The 19,016-nt window shown below is 37.9% G+C and overlaps 2 protein-coding genes across 2 annotated transcripts in view; one reads left to right on the forward strand and one right to left on the reverse strand.

The window, feature by feature from the left end:
* Positions 1-415: 415 nt before the first annotated feature.
* Positions 416-870, reverse strand: LOC117310103 (small EDRK-rich factor 2-like). The gene has a single exon (XM_033849021.2). It carries the CDS (start codon positions 831-833, stop codon positions 654-656), a length of 180 nt encoding a protein of 59 aa, XP_033704912.1. The 5' UTR covers positions 834-870; the 3' UTR covers positions 416-653.
* Positions 871-4,233: 3,363 nt separating this feature from the next.
* IL13RA2 (interleukin 13 receptor subunit alpha 2) overlaps positions 4,234-19,016 on the forward strand; it is a 67,374-nt gene continuing 52,591 nt past the window's right edge. Inside the window, exon 1 of the mRNA XM_033849686.2 lies at positions 4,234-4,359. The gene's annotated coding sequence lies outside the window, so the exon portion shown is untranslated. The remainder of the gene's footprint in view (positions 4,360-19,016) is intronic.

The following is a 19,016-nucleotide window of genomic DNA, read 5'->3' on the forward strand; positions in this document are numbered from 1 at the left end:
GCTCTATGTAATGGGGTTTCCAAAAGGAGTGGTGAAAGAAAATGGGTGAGAGGGAACATTTGAGTAGATGAAACCTGAAATTTTCCAAAATGGATAAAAGACAACAATTCTTAGATTAAAGAGCCCAGCAAATCTCAAGCAAAGTAAATAGAGATCCACTCATACAAATCTTGTGATAAAATACAGAATACCAGAGGGAAAGCAAAAGATGAAGCACCTAGAGTGAAAAGAGCTACAAAGCATCAGTGACTATGCTGATTGCTTATTTCTCTAAAATAACAATGAAAGCTAGAAGACAATAGAATAATATCCTGAGTATCTGATAGAAAATCATTATCAACCTAGATTTGTATAGTCAGTGAGACCATTTTTTTTTTTTTTTTTTACAAAGCTACTTTTAATACTTTGGGGTGAGCCCCACAGGAATAAAAAACACTGGGAAGGGGTAACCCCCTCACCCCCAGGAGTGGCCCAGGGGGAGAGAGGCTACCTGAGGGGAAGGAAGCACAAAAGGGACTCGCTGCAGACTCAGGGCAAAGGGAATGCCATCGGTGCTGGGACCTGTGAGCACTACAGGAGAAAACGCGAGCGTGGTAGGACTGGCTCCAGGCACACAGGCGAAGGGCAAGAGGGTTGGACACGAAGCCACAAAGCTACTTGGGTTCCTCCTTCTTCTCGTTTGCCTTTTTCTGCTTCTGCTGCATGATCTCCGAGTCCCTCTGCTTGCGGGCAGCAGCAGAAAGCCCGTCATCTCGGCGCTTTCCCTTAACCGAGTCGCTCTGCTTTTTCATATTCTTCTGGCGGGTGAGCTCGCGCTGGTTACCGCGGGTCATGGCGACGGCAGCAGCTCCGGCCTGCCTCCGTTGCGTCCCCTCATTCAGTACAGTGAGACCATTTTTTAAAAACTAGAACAAAATAATATTTATAGATGTGTAACAACTAATATTGTTTACCACCCATAGAATCACATTAATGAAAACTTTAAAGGAAGCACTTTGGGCAGAAGGAAAATGACCCAAGATCATCTGAGATTCAAGAACAAATGATAAATAAGAGTAAAGGTGAATATATGGGTAAATCAAAACTAACATTGACTCTATTAAATGATAACAACAATGGCTAATTTAAAGACTATATAGGATAAAATTAAAATACCAGACCATACTTAACATACCTTGAGAGGGAGGTGTGATTGGAGCTAATGTTCTGTGATGCTTGTCTTTTCAGGAAAAGGTAAGTTTTTTTTTTTAACTTTAGACTTTAAGCATGCATGAGAAAATGCCTAGAGTAAAAGCTAAAAGATTAAAGAAAAATATTCTAAAATAAGAGGAGGAAGTTGTATGAGAAAGAAAGTCAGTCAAAATGGAAGGATGATGAGAGAAGCACTTCCACATTGGTGGAGTGAGGACCTCTGAAAATCCATTCCTTCACAGAGGAAATAAGAATACAGCAGAAAGTGTCAAAATTAGCTTTTTCACAGCTCTGAAAGTTTACCAAAGGCTTGTAAAAATCCAAGGAGCATTTATTTTTTAAAAAACAGCTGAATCTCAGTAAAACAACACTGTGAAGTTTTGACTTTCCCTATTCCCATCCTCCTTTCCTGAGTTCTGGGGTAGCCTTAAAAACCAGCAGTCTCAGGACCATGTGTAGCTGTGAATAACTGTAGCCTAGCAGACACAGAAGGGGGAAGATTGGATTTCGAGCTCCCCAAAGAGCCTCATACCCAGAGAAATGTCAGCATTTGACCTTTTTGGCAGTTCCCTGGGAAATCCTCATTATCAGGACTGGCTTTTGTTTGACCCAACTGTTGGCTTGCTCGATGAGGAAAACCTTATCCTTAGGACATTTTTCATTAAAAAAAAAATTAGAGGCAATTGTCTAATATCACAGTCTCCTGAGGGGACCATTAATAGTTGGGGCAAACAGACAGCAGGCCAAAAACCTTAAAAATCTGGGGAATGAAATGTCCATAGGGATCTTTGAAAAGTTCTGACATATCCCTGAGGATCTAGGTGGCCATGAACATGTGCACATCTGAGCAAATACCCAAGAAAGAACTGAGAAGACCCTAATCTCTTATCTGACTGACCTTGAAGCTCTGTAAAAAACAGGAAATAAAGGCTAAGGCAGGGTTGTAAACTGCCAGTATTGAAGGCATTTTTCAACAAACAGCACCTCAGCAAAGGGTGGGAAGCTTACTAGTTTGAGGTGATGGAGGTAATCTCTGTTCAATCATTAGCTAACCATTCAGCTATCTGAACAGACTTCAATGGCCACAAAAGCCAAAGAATATAGACTCTAAAGAATTAGTTAGAGTTAGTTAGGGAAGTCACTAAACAATAATCAACAAGAAACCCTGGGGAAGGAAGATCTGATTTCCAGAGTTGCCACATTATATTATTTAAAACATCCAATTTTCAATAACAAAAAATTAGAAGACACACAAACAGGAAAGTATGGTGCATATACATAAAAATTGTAGTCAATAGAAATTATCCCTGAGGAAGCCCTGAATTTTGATATACTACTCAATGAATATAAATAAGCAATTATAAATATGTTCAAAGAATTAAAGGAAACCATGTCTCAAGAGTTGAAGTATGAGAATGATGTTCACCAAATAGAGAATATCAATAAAGAGATAGAATTTATAAGACAGAACCAAATAGAAATTTCACAGTTGGAAAGTGCATTTCATTAGGGTCAGGCTCAAAAACAGATTTGAGCTAGCAGAAAAAATAATCAGAATTCTTGAAGATTGGACAATTGGGATTATCCAGTGTGAGGAACAGGAAAAAAAAAAAGATGAAAAAAATGAATAGAAACCCGTGGGACACCATCAAACACACTTACTTACACATAAAACTCCCAAATTTGACAAAAACATTGGTCTACACACCCAAGAAGCTTAACAAACTTTAAGTAGGATAAACTCAAAGAGATCTACTCCAAGACAAATCATGGTCAAACTGTCAAAAGACAATGAGGGAAACTTGAAAATAGCAAGAGGGGCACTAGGAGGCTGATCTCTGCTTGTGAGAACAAGGGCTGCTTCTTGCTCCCTCCATGCCTGTTTGCATTCTTGAGGAGCCCCTAACAAGATGGAGCAGATCTCAGAGGTGACTTCAGGAGAACAGGAGGGTGAAAAGGTCAAGCTGAAGGCTAAGGGAAGGGATAGAAACAGAGATAACCTGTCCACCATCTTCTTAAGTCCCAGGGCCCTTTGAAAACTCTGCAAGAAAAGGGAGTTCTGTTATTCTGCCTTGATCTCCAGTACCTCACTCAGTACCTAACACAGTGGGAGACACATAGACCTTTCTCTTTAGACACAGGGAGTAGCCAATTTCCTAGGCGAGGTGGGGAGAAAGTCCTACTCCTTTCAGAATGGATCAAAGGAAACATTCAGGGGTTAGTATGCAACAAAATTTGAATACCTACTATGTGCCAGACGTAATCTCCCACTCCTGCTACTACCCTTCTGTTACTTCAAGGGCCTCTCTCAGGAAACTGTCCATTTCTGGTAAATTGATCTGGAAATCTCATCCAGGGAAACACATCCAACCCAGCCCCTTTCCAACTCTGCATACCTCTTCTACTTTTACCATCTTTAACCCACAGACATGTCTACAAACTTGCTTATTGTAGTCTTAGGAGACTGAGCAGGCTCTACTTTTTGTTTAGTTCAGTCACCAAGGTTTCAGTAGTCATAGCAACATTTACACCTCCAACAATGAGCCTAGGCCTAGGAGTTGATTGGTCACCTGGACTGTTGCCCTGGAGACCTGAAGGGAATCCTGGTTCTCCAGACTTCTATTAATGACACAGGCAATTCTATGAGCAGGGACCACAGTCGCATTTTAGGATTTCTTCTTTTGTGGTCCCAAGGAGTATCTGTATGGTTCTAGGTCCAGGGAGCATATCACATGCCTGTTTTACTAAAGAACAACTATAAAGGAATGAATCATATGCTTCATTTTTTAATTGTTCATTTTATTAAATAGTTTATTATATAAAGTCAGACCAATTGGTCTGACCATAAAAAAGAAAAAAGAACACAGCAAGAAAAAAGTGACTGATTATGTACAAGGGATGCTTAATAAGATTCACAGCTGATTTCTCATCAGAAAGAGTGGAAGCCAGAAGGCAGTGAAATGACGAAGTGCTAAAAGAAAGATTCAATTAAAAATTCTATAACTAGCAAAATTATTCTTCCAAAGTGAAGGAGAAATTAAGATACTCTGAGATTAAAAACATAGAATTTGTCACTAGCTGACCTGCCCTACAAGAAATACTAAAACCTGAAGTGAAAGGACACTAGATAGGAGCTTGAATCCACATGAGATAAAGAGCACCCTAAAGGTAAGTACATAGATAAATATAGAAGTCAGTGTAAATGCAATTTTGTTTGTAACTCTTCTATCTGACATAAAAGACTTCTGTGTAAAACAGTAATTAGAAAACTGCACTCATGTGCTTATAATGTATAAAGATGTAATTTGTATGACAATGATAGAAAAAAGATGGGGGAGGGGCAGAGAAATATTGGAGCAAAGTGTTTGAATACTACTGAAATTAAGTTGGTACTAATCTGAACTATATTGGTTTAATGTTAGATATTAATTGTAACTCTCATGACCATCACTAAGAAAATAACTAAAAAGAGATTAAAAGAAACAAGGGAATGAAATGGTATACTACAAAATATCTATTTAAGAGAAAAGAAGACAGTAATTGAGGAATAGAGGAACCAAAAAGACATAAGATATATAGAAAACATTGCATTTACATTTACATTTATAAATACAAAACCATAATAAGGTACCACTTCACACCCACTAGGGTAGCTATAATCAAAAGGACAGATAATAACACGTGTTGGTGCAGGTGTGGAGAAATTTGAACCATCATATATTGCTGACGGGAACATAAAATATTGCAGATACTTTGGAAAATAGTCTGACAGTTTCTCAAATGGCTAAACATAGAATTACTATATTACCCAGCAATTCTATTTCTAAGTATATGCCCAAGAGAAATGAAAACGTGTCCACAACAAAACCTTGTACATGGATGTTTATAGTAGCATTATTTATAATAACCAAAAAGCAGAAACAACCCAGATGCCTATTAAATGATGAATGAATAAGCAAAAAGTTGTATATTCATACAATGTAATGTTATTAGGCAGTGAAAAGGAATGATGAACTGATTCAGGCCACAGCATGGATAAACCTTGAAAAAATGCCAGGAAGGCAGTCACTAAAGACCATACGTTATATGATTCCAATTACATGAAATGTCCAGGATAGACAAACCTATGGAACATAGGTTAGTGGTTTCATAGGACTGACAGGGTGAAAAAGGGGGTTGGGTGTACATACTACTGCATGTGGGGGTTTCTTTTTGTGGTGATGAATATATTCTAAAATTCATGGTATTGATGGCTGCACAACTCTGTATCTATATTAAAATCTATTAAACTGTACACTTTAAAAGGGTGGATTTTATCATGTGTGATTATATCTCAATAATGCTGTTATTTTAAAAGACAAAATATGGAGAAAAGCAAGACAAAAAGTAGAAAATAATTTTAGACAATAAATGTAAACGAAGCTATATTTCCAGTTAAAGGCACAGATTGTCAGATTGAATCAATATATAAAAGAAAAAAGATAGACAATTATATGCTGTCTGTAAGATACACTGAGAGGGAATTCCCCAGTGGTCCAGTGGTTAGGACTTTGAGCTTTCACTGCTGAGGGCCCGGGTTCATCAGGGAACTGAGATCCCACAGGCTGCACGGCATGCCACCCCCCCCCCCCAAAAAAGATACACTGATGTTGAACACTGAGGTCATAAAATCATGGTAAAGTTAGCAGGCAACTTTTAACAATAAAGAGCTTATGTATTATACTGAGGCAAAATAGACAATAAGTATGACACAGTCCTAGCAACAGTTAACACATTATAAAATTCTCAACTTGGGGCTTCCCTGGTGGCGCAGGGGTTGAGAGTTCGCCTGCCAATGCAGGGGACACGGGTTCGTGCCCCAGTCCGGAAGGATCCCACGTGCCGCGGAGCGGCTAGGCCCGTGAGCCATGGCCGCTGAGCCTGCGCTCCGCAACGGGAAAGGCCACAACAGTGAGAGGCCCGCATACGGCAAAAAAAAAAAAAAAAGTCTCAACTTACCATGAAGGTATAGTAAGTCCAAATTTGTGTGTACCCAGTATCTTAGCCTTAATATATATAAAGCAAAATCTCTAGATAGAAAATTTAAAAATTAACAAATCTACCGTCGTATTTTAATATATCTTTCTTAGTGTTTGATTCATTAAGAAGACCCCTCAAAAATGACTAAAGAATAGAGAAAATTTTGACAGCACAATTAACATATCTGATTAAAATCACTTTTATATAGAATGGTGCACCAAGCAAGTGTAAGGCCACAAAACATGGGAGTTGAGGATACTGACAACAGAAGGTTGAAGTGATAGATAGAACATGAAATCTAAATTTGATAGGGAAGAAAAGCAAAGATATTGGTAGGGTGAGAATCCTGAAAATATTCTCAAATGGTATGGTGACCAAATTTATTTCAGAAGTAATTAGTTCTGGGTGACTACAAGGTCCAGAGTGTTGCCATGGAAGTATATGGCTGAAATGGGGTAGAAGTCATGGGAGGTAGAGATTAAGGTACTGAAAGTTCAGAATGATGGATATGTCATTAACATAGATTTGAAATACCCTAAAATGTCAGGACTTGAAGCGGAAAAGTGTTCTGAACTAACCATAAGTCAAATCTTCATTGAATGGAGGAATATTAGCAGGAATTGGTAGTTCCACAACCAAAAAAGGTGTGGTTAGAGCTAGATGGCGTAAACCAGGGTTTTCACAGGCAACTAGATGTGTGAGGCTCTAAAAGTAATATGAAATGAAGAGAACACTGGTCCCATCACTTACCCAGAGCTAAACTGACTGTAGGAGAAATAGCAGCCTCTACCTGGCTGTATAGCAAGAGAAGTATTATCCAGAGATAAACCTGTTTAAATTAAGGTTAGAGAAGGAAATTGCAGTCAGTGAAGGAGCTTAAATTGTATCACAGTTTGTTAAAATATTTTGGAGGTTTAAAAGGAGAGGTAAGAGATTAAAGAGACCAGTGGTAGATTCAGTCAGGCGAAAATAATTGTTAGAAGGAGAATGGACAGCTGAATGAACTTATATTCATACAAAGATGACAGATGTGTGGATTAAGCTGGTTGATAGTTATAAGTAATCCTGGCTTTCCCTTAGTGGATGGTGACAAGCAGGTGTAGGTCCATTGCACTTCTGAGAGGATTTGAGTCTTTGATGGATTCAAAGGAGGGAGTTATTATCTGGCTTGAATTCTAAGGGGTCTGGCTCATAGCTCTAAAGATTCAGAGTAGATGTGAGGCTCCCATTACCTCTTTTTCATTTCATTAAGTCTTTTGAAGAGTCCAGGCTAGATGTTCTGCAGAATGTCACACATTCTGGATTTATTTGAAGTTTTCCTTATGATGAGTTTCAGGTGAAACATATCTAGCAAGAAGATAACATGAGAGTGTGTATAATTCCCACAGCATCACATTAGGTTACATATCATGTGAAGCCATTCCATTATTGTTGAGGTCAAGCTTGACCACTAGGTTAATGTGGTGACCACCAGATCTGTCCATTGTAAAGCACTATTTCCTCTTTGGTCTAATCAGCCATAGCTTGAGGGTGAACAGGGTCATTTGGTATAGACCATGGTGACATATACCTAGCAGGGTTGTGAGAAACAGGCAATAAGCCATGACTGGTATACACAAATAATCCACATATGATATAAATTGGTAAGAACTGTAAGAAAATTGCTTATAGAAACATACACGAGGGAGCAGTCTTTTCTGTGTGCCTAGAGTGGGGATGGTGGTTGTGGAGGAAATAAAGGAAAGCTGTGGAGCAAAGGTGATATTTGAGAGTTGGATCTTTCAAGACGAGTTAGGGCTTATTAGTGGTTGAAAGTGGTGAGGACATCCCAGGCTGAGAGAAAAATCATGAGGGGAAAAAACAAAAACAAAAATAGAGGCCTGAAATTATATGGTTCAACTAACCATATAAGAGAAAAAAATTCTGAGTGCTAGCATATATGATGCATAGAAACAAGTGACTGGGAGATAAGGTTGGAAAGGTAGACTAGGATAGGTTATGAAAAACCCTGAACTCCATGTTAAGGAATTTAGCCATGATTCTGTAAGTAATGATGCTAAGGAAGGTTTCAAAGAAAAGGAATATTCATATTGGGCTTTTAGAGAGACGTGTGGATGGCAGTGTGGCAGAATAAGAGGGAAGATTGGCAAGAAGTCTGACAGACAGGTTTTTGTGAGAAATGATGAGGGCACAGACTAGGTCAGTGGCAGTGGGTAGGAGAGGAAGGAATTGATATGAGAGATATTTTAGGGGCAAAATCAATTGAAGTTGATGAGTGGCTACATGTTGGCATTGGAGGGGAAGTCAAGAATATTCTAGGCTTTCTGCCTTGAATCATATTAATGGTGATGCCATTACCAATATAAGGAAGGTAGTAGGAGAAGCAGATTTGGAATAGGGCAGTTAAGTTCTAGATATATTGAATTTGAGTTACCTAAAGTGTACAATTTTCTGTTGTAATTTCAGTTGATTTCTTCTTCTTTTTTATAAAGCTTTTTTCCTCTATTTTATTCCATATTCCTATTTGGATCACAGGGAGTAAACTGGAGTGATGTATACAAGTTCCAAGTAGGCATGCAGAAAGCAAAATATGTCCTTTGACCTAAAGATAACTAGGAAGGAATCAATCAATTGTTTCCTGGGCTATACATTGGCAGTCATTATATCTGAACAAACTTGGATTAAAACTCTAGGGAAGACCTGTTCTCAAAGGATTTGTGTACCTACTCATTGATATGCTTTATGAAGTGACTTGAGCCATTTAATTTCTCAGTCGAATGAGAAAATCAACCCACAGATTGACCCTTAACTTTGAAAGATTTGCAAGGGTTAATTAGATAAAATGTTCCTTTTTCCTTAGAAGCCAAGGGTTTGTTATATTAGTCCCAACCAAGATAAATCAAGTGTTTTTTTTTTTCTCGAATTTCTTTGTTTTTCTGACAAAGCTGTTTTTATTTATTATTTAATTCCACTAAACTCTCTAATTTCAATAGATGCTAAGAATAAATCCCCTAGAGGAGAAAAAAATAATGAACAAAGAGAGAAAATAAGCCAACATTATGACATGGAGCTGCATACACAGCTGACTGCACACTAATAAACAATGTCCAAGAAGACTGGGTTCTGAAGAACATTTCCTTAATTATGGTCATGATCTGTGCCTTCCAAGAATAATATAGTATGTGCAGTATTTTAACAAGGGTAGAAAAGACATTAGTAACAAGATCTCTATTTTTACTGGAATTTTTCAGGTCATGACATGTATATAAAAATGTTTATCATATATTCCTAGGAAGGTAGGATAAGAAATCTTTAAACTGTAAAAGGTTGATAATTTTGAAAACATTTAAAAATGGAAATGATAAATTTATGAAACTTTAAATAAAACCTCAAGATTTCTAGGATGCTCAGGAGTTTCAAGGCGTGGGTGTTTTCCCCCCTCTAATTCAAAGCAAGTTCCTTCTTTTGGAAGTTCCACTGCCAATTCCCTTTTTGTTTAATTTAGGTTATGTTGGGTAATGTGCAGGGTTTATAACTCAGTCTTCCCAGATGTATTTTAATTTAATGTTCTTTCTCTGGACTGTCTCCCAGTTTTTTCTAGTCTAAAGATTGTCTAATATAATTTTGATTGTGAATGTTACTTGGGGTGAGAAAACAAACTGAGATTGAAGCACTCTAATGGGGAAAAAAGCCATAATACATGTTTGCCTGTACTTCATACTTTCCTGTTTATAACTTGGCTTTCTTCTTGTATACCTCCTCTATTTGTGCCCAGAAGTTTCACACTGATTTTTCATCTTCCAATCTGCTAGATCGACCTTTTCTGGATTAGGAATTAAAGAACAGTGATTAGGAAATGAAGTATAGAATGAGGAATCTGCAGAAAAAGAAAAATAAAGGGGGAACCAGAAGATCTGGAGATGGACCTAATCAAATTTATGAAGCAGACAAGCACATATCTTTGGTACCTTCTGTTCTCCTAGTTCAGCCTCTCTCCCCACTTCCACCATCCTACTTTTGCTCTTTCATCCCCTTCCCGCCTAGCTTGATTTTCCTTCCTATACCACCTTGCCCTTTGCTAGCTTGTCAGCTGTTTCCTCTAAGATAATAATGGACCCATCTAAAAGTATCCTTCACACAAGTATTTGCATTTTACTAAAAGTCTATTACAGAGTAGAATTCTCTCTAGGCCCAATAATGAGTTCCTAATGACTTAATGGAATTTGCTTCACCATTGTATATGGGTGTACTTTGTGCTCCTAACTTTCATACTTCTCACTTTCATGTCTGCTTCCCTCCTGAACTTCATTCTTCCAGCAACCCCAGTCTCACTAGGTTTTGTACATGTTCAATTCCCAGAAGATATTGCTACTTTCACCAGAAGAGTCAAAGTGAAGTGTGGTGGTTGTGTGTATGAGGAGAGTGGACAATACCTAAATGTACACACACACACACAGAAACACACACACACATACAGGAGGGACAGGTTTGCAAGCTTTACTGAAAGCTATAATTACAGTCTGCGGAATGAAGGCTCTTCCAATCAACATAAGAACCTCTTTCACAAGGGACATCTGCTTGACAACTGCATTCAGGGAAAGAGGATTTTATCTATTTCAGGAAACTCTTCTTGTATCTGTTATTATTTTTGGATTATTTTCCAGTGAACTATGACTATCAGATCTGTGATACAGACTTGAAAATAAGCTTTTTTTAGTTACTCTGAAATTATTTAGCAAGTGTCTCTCTCTCTCCTTTTCTCTCTCTCTCGCTTTCTGTATTCCCTTTGCATTAGCTTTTCTCTCCTTTTCCATGGGAACAGTATGTATTTGCAGGGATAGAAACTACTCCCTGTTGCTCTAGGGAACATAGGACATAGCCAAGATGGCCTTGGGGAATGTGGGAGGGAAAAGAGAATATGTAGAGGCTTAATTCTTCTGGAGGCCACTTTGATCATAAAGATGGAATAGGGAAGAAAAGAAAAATTGTAAACCTTGCCAGGCCATGAGAAAATTATCTGTTTTAGTATGATGTTCTTCTACGATCCCTGTGGAAAAGAGGAAGAGACAGTTTGAATGAGTAAAGGTACAGATGGGACTACAGACATACTCATTTTACTGTATTTTGCTGATACTGTGTTTTTCATACATTTCTTTCTTGGTGGCAACTCTGCTTCAAGCAAGTCTATCAGCACCATTTTTCAAGCAGCATTTGCTCGCTTTGTGTCTCTGTGTCACATTTTGGTAATCCTTACAGTATTTCAAACTTTTTTATTATTATTACATTTGTTATGGTGGTTTGTGATCAGTAATCTTTAATGTTACTATTGCAGTTGTTTGGGGACGCCATGAACCTCACCCATATAAGATGGTGAACTTATTTGATAATCATTGTGTGTGTTCTGACTGCTCCACTGACCAGCCATTCCCCCCATTACTCTGCCTCTCCTCAGGCCTCCCTATTCCTCTCTATAACAATATTGAAATTAGGCTAATTGAAAACCCTACAGTGGCCTCTAAGTGTTCAAGTGAAAGGAAGTCACATTTCTCTCACTTGATTGATTGATTGATTGATTGCTGGCTGCGTGGTTTGTGGGATCTTAGTTCCCTGACCAGGGGTCGAACTTGGGCCCTCGGCAATGAAAGTGCAGAGTCCTAGCCACTGGACCACCACATTTCTCTTACTTTAAATCAAAAGCTAGAAATGATTAAGCTTAGTGAGGAAGGTGTGTGTTGAAAGCCAAGATAGGCCAAATGCTAGGCCTCCTGCACCAGTCAAGTTGTGAATGCAAATGAAAAGGTCTTGAAGGAAATTGAAAGTGCTACTCCAGTGAGCACATGAGTGATAAGAAAGCAAAACAGCTTTATTGCTGATATGGAGAAAGTTTTAGTGGCTGGATAGATGATCAAACCAGTCACAACATTCTGTTAAGCCAAAACCTAATCCAGAGTAAGGGTCTAACTCTCTTCAATTCTATGAAGGCTGAGGGAGATGAGGAAGCTCCAGAAGAAAAGTTTGAAGTTAGCAGAGATTGGTTCATGAGGCTTAAGGAAAGAAGCCATCTCTATAACATTAAAGTGCAAGGTGAAGCAGCAAATACTGATGTAGAAGCTGAAGCAAGTTATCCTGACCATCTAGCTAAAATAATTAATGAAGGTGGCTCAACTAAACAATAGATTTTCAATGTAGAGGAAGCAGCCTTCTATTGGAAGATGATGCCATCTTGGACTTTCATAGCCAGAGAGAAGTCAATGCTTGCCTTCAAAGGACAGGCTGACTGTCTTGTTAGGAGCCAGTGCAGCTGGTGACTTTAAATTGAAGCTAGTGTTCATTTACCATTCTGAAAATCCTAGGGCCCTTAAGAATTATGCTAAATCTAGTCTGCCTGTGCTCTATACATGGAATGGCAAAGCCTGCATGACAGCACATCATGTTTACAACATGGTTTACTGAATATTTTAAGCCCACTGTTGAGACCTACTGCTCAGAAAAAAAATTGCTTTCAAAATATTCCAGCTCATTGAAAATACACCTGGTCACCCGGAAGCTCTGATGGAGATGTACAGTAAGATTAATGTTGTTTTCATGCCTGTTAACATAACAACCATTCTGCAACCCATGGAACAAGGAGTCATTTTCACTTTCAAGTCTTCTGATTTAAGAAATACATTTTGTAAAGCTATAGTTACCATAATGATCCCTCTGTTGGATATGGGCAAAGTGAACTGAAAGCCTTCTGGACAAGATTCACCATTCTAGATGCCATTAAGAACATTCCTGGGCTTCCCTGGTGGCGCAGTGGTTGAGAGTCTGCCTGCTGATGCAGGGGACGTGGGTTCGTGCCCCAGTCCGGGAGGATCCCACATGCCGCGGAGCGGCTGGGCCCATGAGCCATGGCTGCTGGGCCTGTGCTTCGCAACGGGAGAGACCACAACAGTGAGAGGCCCACATACTGCAAAAAAAAAAAAAAAAAAGGAACATTCATGTCATGGGAAGAGGTCAAAATATCAACATAAACAGGAGTTTGAGTAAAGTTGATTCCAACCCTCATGGATGACTTTTAGAGGTTCAAGACTTCAGTGGGGGAAGTAACTGCAGATATGGTGAAAATAGCAAGAGACTTAGCATTAGACGTGCCAGGTGAGTGAATTGCAGCAATTTCATGATAAAACTTTAATAGATGAGGAGTTCCTTCTTATGGATGAGCAAGAAAGTTGTTTCTTGAGATGGAGTCTACTCCTGGTGAAGATGCTGTGAAGATTGTTGAAATGACAGCAAAGGATTTAGAATATTACATGAACTTAGTTGATAAAGCAGTGTCAGGGTTTGAGAGGATTGACTCCAATTTTGAAAGCAGTTCTACTGTGGTAAGATGCTATCAAACAGCATTGCATGCTACAGAGAAATTGTTCGTGAAAGGAAGAGTTAGTCAACGCGGCAAACTTCATTGTTGTCTTATTTTAAGAAGCTGCCACAGCCACCCCAGCCTTCAGCAGTCGCCACCCTGATCAGTCAGCAGCCGTCAACGTCAAGGCAAGACCCTCCACCAGCAAAAAGATTGTGACTTGCTGAAGGCTGAGTTGATGGCTAGCATTTTAGCAAATAAAGTATTTTTAAAATTAAGGTATGTATATTGTTTTTTTAGACATAATGCTATCGCACACTTGATAAACTACAGTGTAAATGTAACTTCTATATGCACTGGGAAATTTTAAAGATTTGTGTGACTTGCTTTAAAGCAATATTTGCTTTACTGTGGTGGTCTGGAACCAAACCTGCAATATCTCCAAGGTATGCTTGTATAATAAATTGGAAGGTATGTAAACACAGTGATTTGGTTGTGAACCTTTTCTCCAACAGCAGTGGTGTGTTTCCCCATCCTTTCTATAAACTCTGATTTCCTATACATACAGACATTGTTGTCTTTCTTATGTCTGTTCAAAAATCAACTACAGACTGATAACTGTCTACCAAAGTCTGTTCTGTCCTACTTCCTGTGCACCCAGCTAGTCTACATTTCCCAGCTTCCCTTGCAGTTAGGTTAGGCCATCTGACTAAGTTCTCTCCAATGGAATGGGAGCAGAGGTTACATATGTCAATTCCAGGACGTGCCCATAGAACCTCCATATGTGCACTTCCAAGTTTTATTTGCCTTTCCATGGAAAAGAATGATGGCAACCAAAGCAACATTGGAAACCATATGTTGAAAGTAGAAAGATTACCTGGTGACCTGAATACCCACTCTGGATTGTTAAGTGAACAAGAATTAAGCCTTTGTTGCATTTGTGCAATTGCATATTTATGTTTATTTGTTAACAGGAGTCTAACCTACCCTACTATGTTGTAGTAGGAGAGCACTGTATTCCCCACAAAGTGTGGCACAGTGCTGAGCAGAGAGTTGGTACTCAATAAATATTAGTTGAATGAATGAGCCACTACACTAGCCCATTCATGAAAACTTTCCCAGAAGGTATAATTACCATGCAACACTAAGCTGAAAATTTTGCACCGTTTGCACATAATTTCATTTATTTTAAGTGATAATTGATATTCAGTTATTGAGCACTTAACTGAATGACATGTTTTACTCACAAAAAATCCTGATGAGGGAGATGATACTACTTCCATTCGACACCTGAGGAAACAGGTTCAGAGAATTAAGCTACTTTCCCAAGGCCACATAACTCCTAAATGGCTGAGCTGGAATTTAAATTCAAGCCTCTCTGACTTCAAAACTCTTTCCATTACATCATGCTGCCTTAAATACGTTTGGCTTAATACACCATGTTTGTTGTTTAGATTTATAATCTTGAGAATATAATATGATTCAAAGCAAAGTACAGTCACTTGGAACTTAGTCTCTAAATAAAGTAATAACACATGAGATAATCTTAGCCTATTAATAGAACCATTTAATTAGTCTGGTAACCAGTTTACGGCCATCTCTTACACTCTTTCTTCCTAAGTGTTCTTTAAAATTATAGAGTAAATATAGTAAAAGCTCAGCTAGAAGGCATGAGGATTGAATTTGAGACACCATGGCTAGACAATTTTCTGGTTAGGGATCAGAAAGCAACAGAAAACATTTTTAGTCCTTGTTGGAAAATACTTCAAAATTTATAAATTCATTTTCTCACCATCGCATGGACTGGTGCAGTGGTATGTCAAGCTAGAGAAATATACTCTAGGGGTTGTTTTAGGTGGACATTGTTGTTGAGTATACATATAAGAATGTCAATTTATATTTATTTTAATAAAAAATAATGAATCTTTTATTATATATAATTGCATATATATATATAAATAATGTTGTCATCACTTAGTCTGTTTGATAACAGAGGGTCACATGTGATGTCATATAATATCTCTGAGGTATCCCAGAGCAAAAGTGTAGAGGAATGGACCAAAACACTCATTTATTAAATTTCAGCATCGTGTAAGATATTGCAGTTTACATGTTCCCAGTTAGATTTCTCAATCACATCATCAAATTTTAAACTAGCCCTCACAAAATGACTCTAAAAGATTCCTGCAAAGAATATTGATGATATTACTAATAATGTAAGAATGACTGAATAAGAAATTGACAGCATTCTTTGCAAACTACATTATTAGTTTAAATACAAAACAAAAGAAATCCAAAAAACATGATGATCTAATAAGACCTGCTAAAATGTTGGCCTACAGTGTTCAAAGTTAACAAGACTTTGATATATGAATTTATATCCTGTATAGTAAAAGTGAACTTCACCTTGAAAATGCTTTTTGCCTTAAGATATTAGCTAATTATGACACTGTAGGTGTATAATTTATAAATGAACATACATCTACTGAGAGGATGTGTTCAAAATAAAACAGTGAATTTTATTATCTACAAAGTTTGGAGACCTCTTACTGTATTAGCAATATTTATTTACATGTCTGTTTTCTATACTAAATACTAATTTCCTTGAGGGGAGAGGGACTGTGTCTTATGTTTGTATCTAGAGTATGTAGCTCTTGGTTTTTTAGTGCTAGGTGCTAGGTGCTCAATTAATATCTTCTAAATGGAAATAGAAGAATATAGGAATACAGACAACAGTAAAAGACAGCCTGATCTCTGCTAAAAGATAGACAATTTTTTGTTATGTGATCTTGGAAAATGCACTATTTTCCTCATCTAGAAAATGGGGTGAATACTTCCTGTTCTTCCTATCTCAATGGTTTCCTATGAAACTCACATGTAAAAATAAATATAAAATTTAAAGTCATGTACAGCTCTGATGTGTCTATACTATTTTTCAAATATAAACTACTTTGGAAGCTTAGTATCATGAAAAACTAAAAAAAGAAGATGACAGAGGAGAAAAATATTAACTATGTGCTGAAAATTAAAATAAATGCCTTTTAATGTGTTTTGCCTTTGGAATGCTGACAGTTTCCTCCAGTTGTTCAAACAAATTATTTCAATGAACATACTATAAATGTTACAGGGTTTTTTGTTTTTTTTCTTACATCTTTATTGGAGTATAATTGCTTTACAATGGTGTGTTAGTTTCTGCTTTAATAACAAAGTGAATCAGTTATACATATACATATGTTCCCATATCTCTTCCCTCTTGCACCTCCCTCCCTCCCACCCTCCCTATCCCACCCTCCAGGCGGTCACAAAGAATGTAGCTGATCTCCCTGTGCTATGCGACTGCTTCCCACTAGCTATCTACCTTACGTTCGGTAGTGTATATATGTCCATGCCTCTCTCTCGCTTTGTCACACGTTACCCTTCCCCCTCCCCATATCCTCAAGTCCATTCTCTAGTAGGTCTGTGTCTTTATTCCTGTCTCACCCCTAGGTTCTTCATGACATTTTTTTTTCTTAAATTCCATATATATGTGTTAGCATACGGTATTTGTCTTTCTCTTTCTGACTTACTTCACTCTGTATGACAGACTCTAGGTCTATCCACCTCATTACAAATAGCTCAATTTCGTTTCTTTTTATGGCTGAGTAATATTCCATTGTATATATGTGCCACATCTTTATCCATTCATCCCAAGATGGGCACTTAGGTTGTTTCCATCTCCTGGCTATTGTAAATAGAGCTGCAATGAACATTTTGGTACATAACTCTTTTTGAATTATGGTTTTCTCAGGGTATATGCCCAGTAGTGGGATTGCTGGGTCATATGGCAGTTCTATTTGGAGTTTTTTAAGGAACTTCCATACTGTTCTCCACAGTGGCTGTACCAATTCACATTCCCACCAGCAGTGCAAGAGGGTTCCTGTTCTCCACACCCTCTCCAGCATTTATTGTTTCTAGATTTTTTGATGATGGCCATTCTGACTGGTGTGAGATGACATCTTATTGTAGTTTTGATTTGCATTTCTCGAATGATTAATGATGTTGAGCATTCTTTCATGTGTTTGTTGGCAGTCTGTATATCTTCTTTGGAGAAATGTCTATTTAGGTCTTCTGCCCATTTTCGGATTGGGTTGTTTGTTTTTTTGTTATTCAGCTGCATGAGCTGCTTGTAAATTTTGGAGATTAATCCTTTGTCAGTTGCTTCATTTGCAAATATTTTCTCCCATTCTGAGGGTTGTCTTTTGGTTTTGTGTATGGTTTCCTTTACTGTACAAAAGCTTTGAAGTTTCATTAGGTCCCATTTGTTTATTTTTGCTTTTATTTCCATTTCTCTAGGAGGTGGGTCAAACAGGATCTTGCTGTGATTTATGTCATAGAGTGTTCTGCCTAGGTTTTCCTCTAAGAGTTTGATAGTTTCTGACCTTACATTTAGGTCTTTAATCCATTTTGAGCTTATTTTTGTGTATGGTGTTAGGGAGTGATCTAATCTCATACTTTTACATGTAGCTGTCCAGTTTTCCCAGCACCACTTATTGAAGAGGCTGTCCTTTCTCCACTTTACATTCCTGCCTCCTTTATCAAAGATAAGGTGACCATACGTGCATGGGTTTATCTCTGGGCTTTCTATCCTGTTCCATTGATCTATCTTTCTGTTTTTGTGCTAGTACCATACTGTCTTGGATTACTGTAGCTTTGTAGTATAGTCTGAAGTCAGGGAGCCTGATTCCTCCAGCTCCGTTTTTCGTTCTCAAGATTTCTTCGGCTATTCGGGGTCTTTTGTGTTTCCATACAAATTGTGAAATTTTTTGTTCTAGTTCTGTGAAAAATGCCAGTGGTAGTTTGATAGGGATTGCATTGAATCTGTAGTTTGCTTTGGGTAGTAGAGTCATTTTCACAATGTTGATTCTTCCAATCCAAGAACATGGTATATCTCTCCATCTATTTGTATCATCTTTAATTTCTTTCATCAGTGTCTTATAATTTTCTGCATATAGGTCTTTTTTCTCCTTAGGTAGGTTTATTCCTAGATATTTTATTCTTTTTGTTGCAATGGTAAATGGGAGTGTTTTCTTGATTTCACTTTTAGATTTTTCATCATTAGTGTATAGGAATGCAAGAGATTTCTGTGCATTAATTTTGTGTCCTGCTACTTTACCAAATTCATTGATTAGCTCTAGGAGTTTTCTGGTAGCATCTTTAGGATTCTCTATGTATAGGATCATGTCATCTGCAAACAGTGACAGCTTTACTTCTTCTTTTCCGATTTGGATTCCTTTTATTTCCTTTTCTTCTCTGATTGCTGTGGCTAAAACTTCCAAAACTATGTTGAATAAGAGTGGTGAGAGTGGGCAACCTTGTCTTGTTCCTGATCTTAGTGGAAATGCTTTCAGTTTTTCACCATTGAGGATGATGTTAGCTGTGGGTTTGTCATATATGGCCTTTATTATGTTGAGGAAAGTTCCCT

This window comes from Tursiops truncatus, chromosome X (assembly GCF_011762595.2).
Source record: "Tursiops truncatus isolate mTurTru1 chromosome X, mTurTru1.mat.Y, whole genome shotgun sequence".
NCBI lineage: Eukaryota > Metazoa > Chordata > Mammalia > Artiodactyla > Delphinidae > Tursiops > Tursiops truncatus.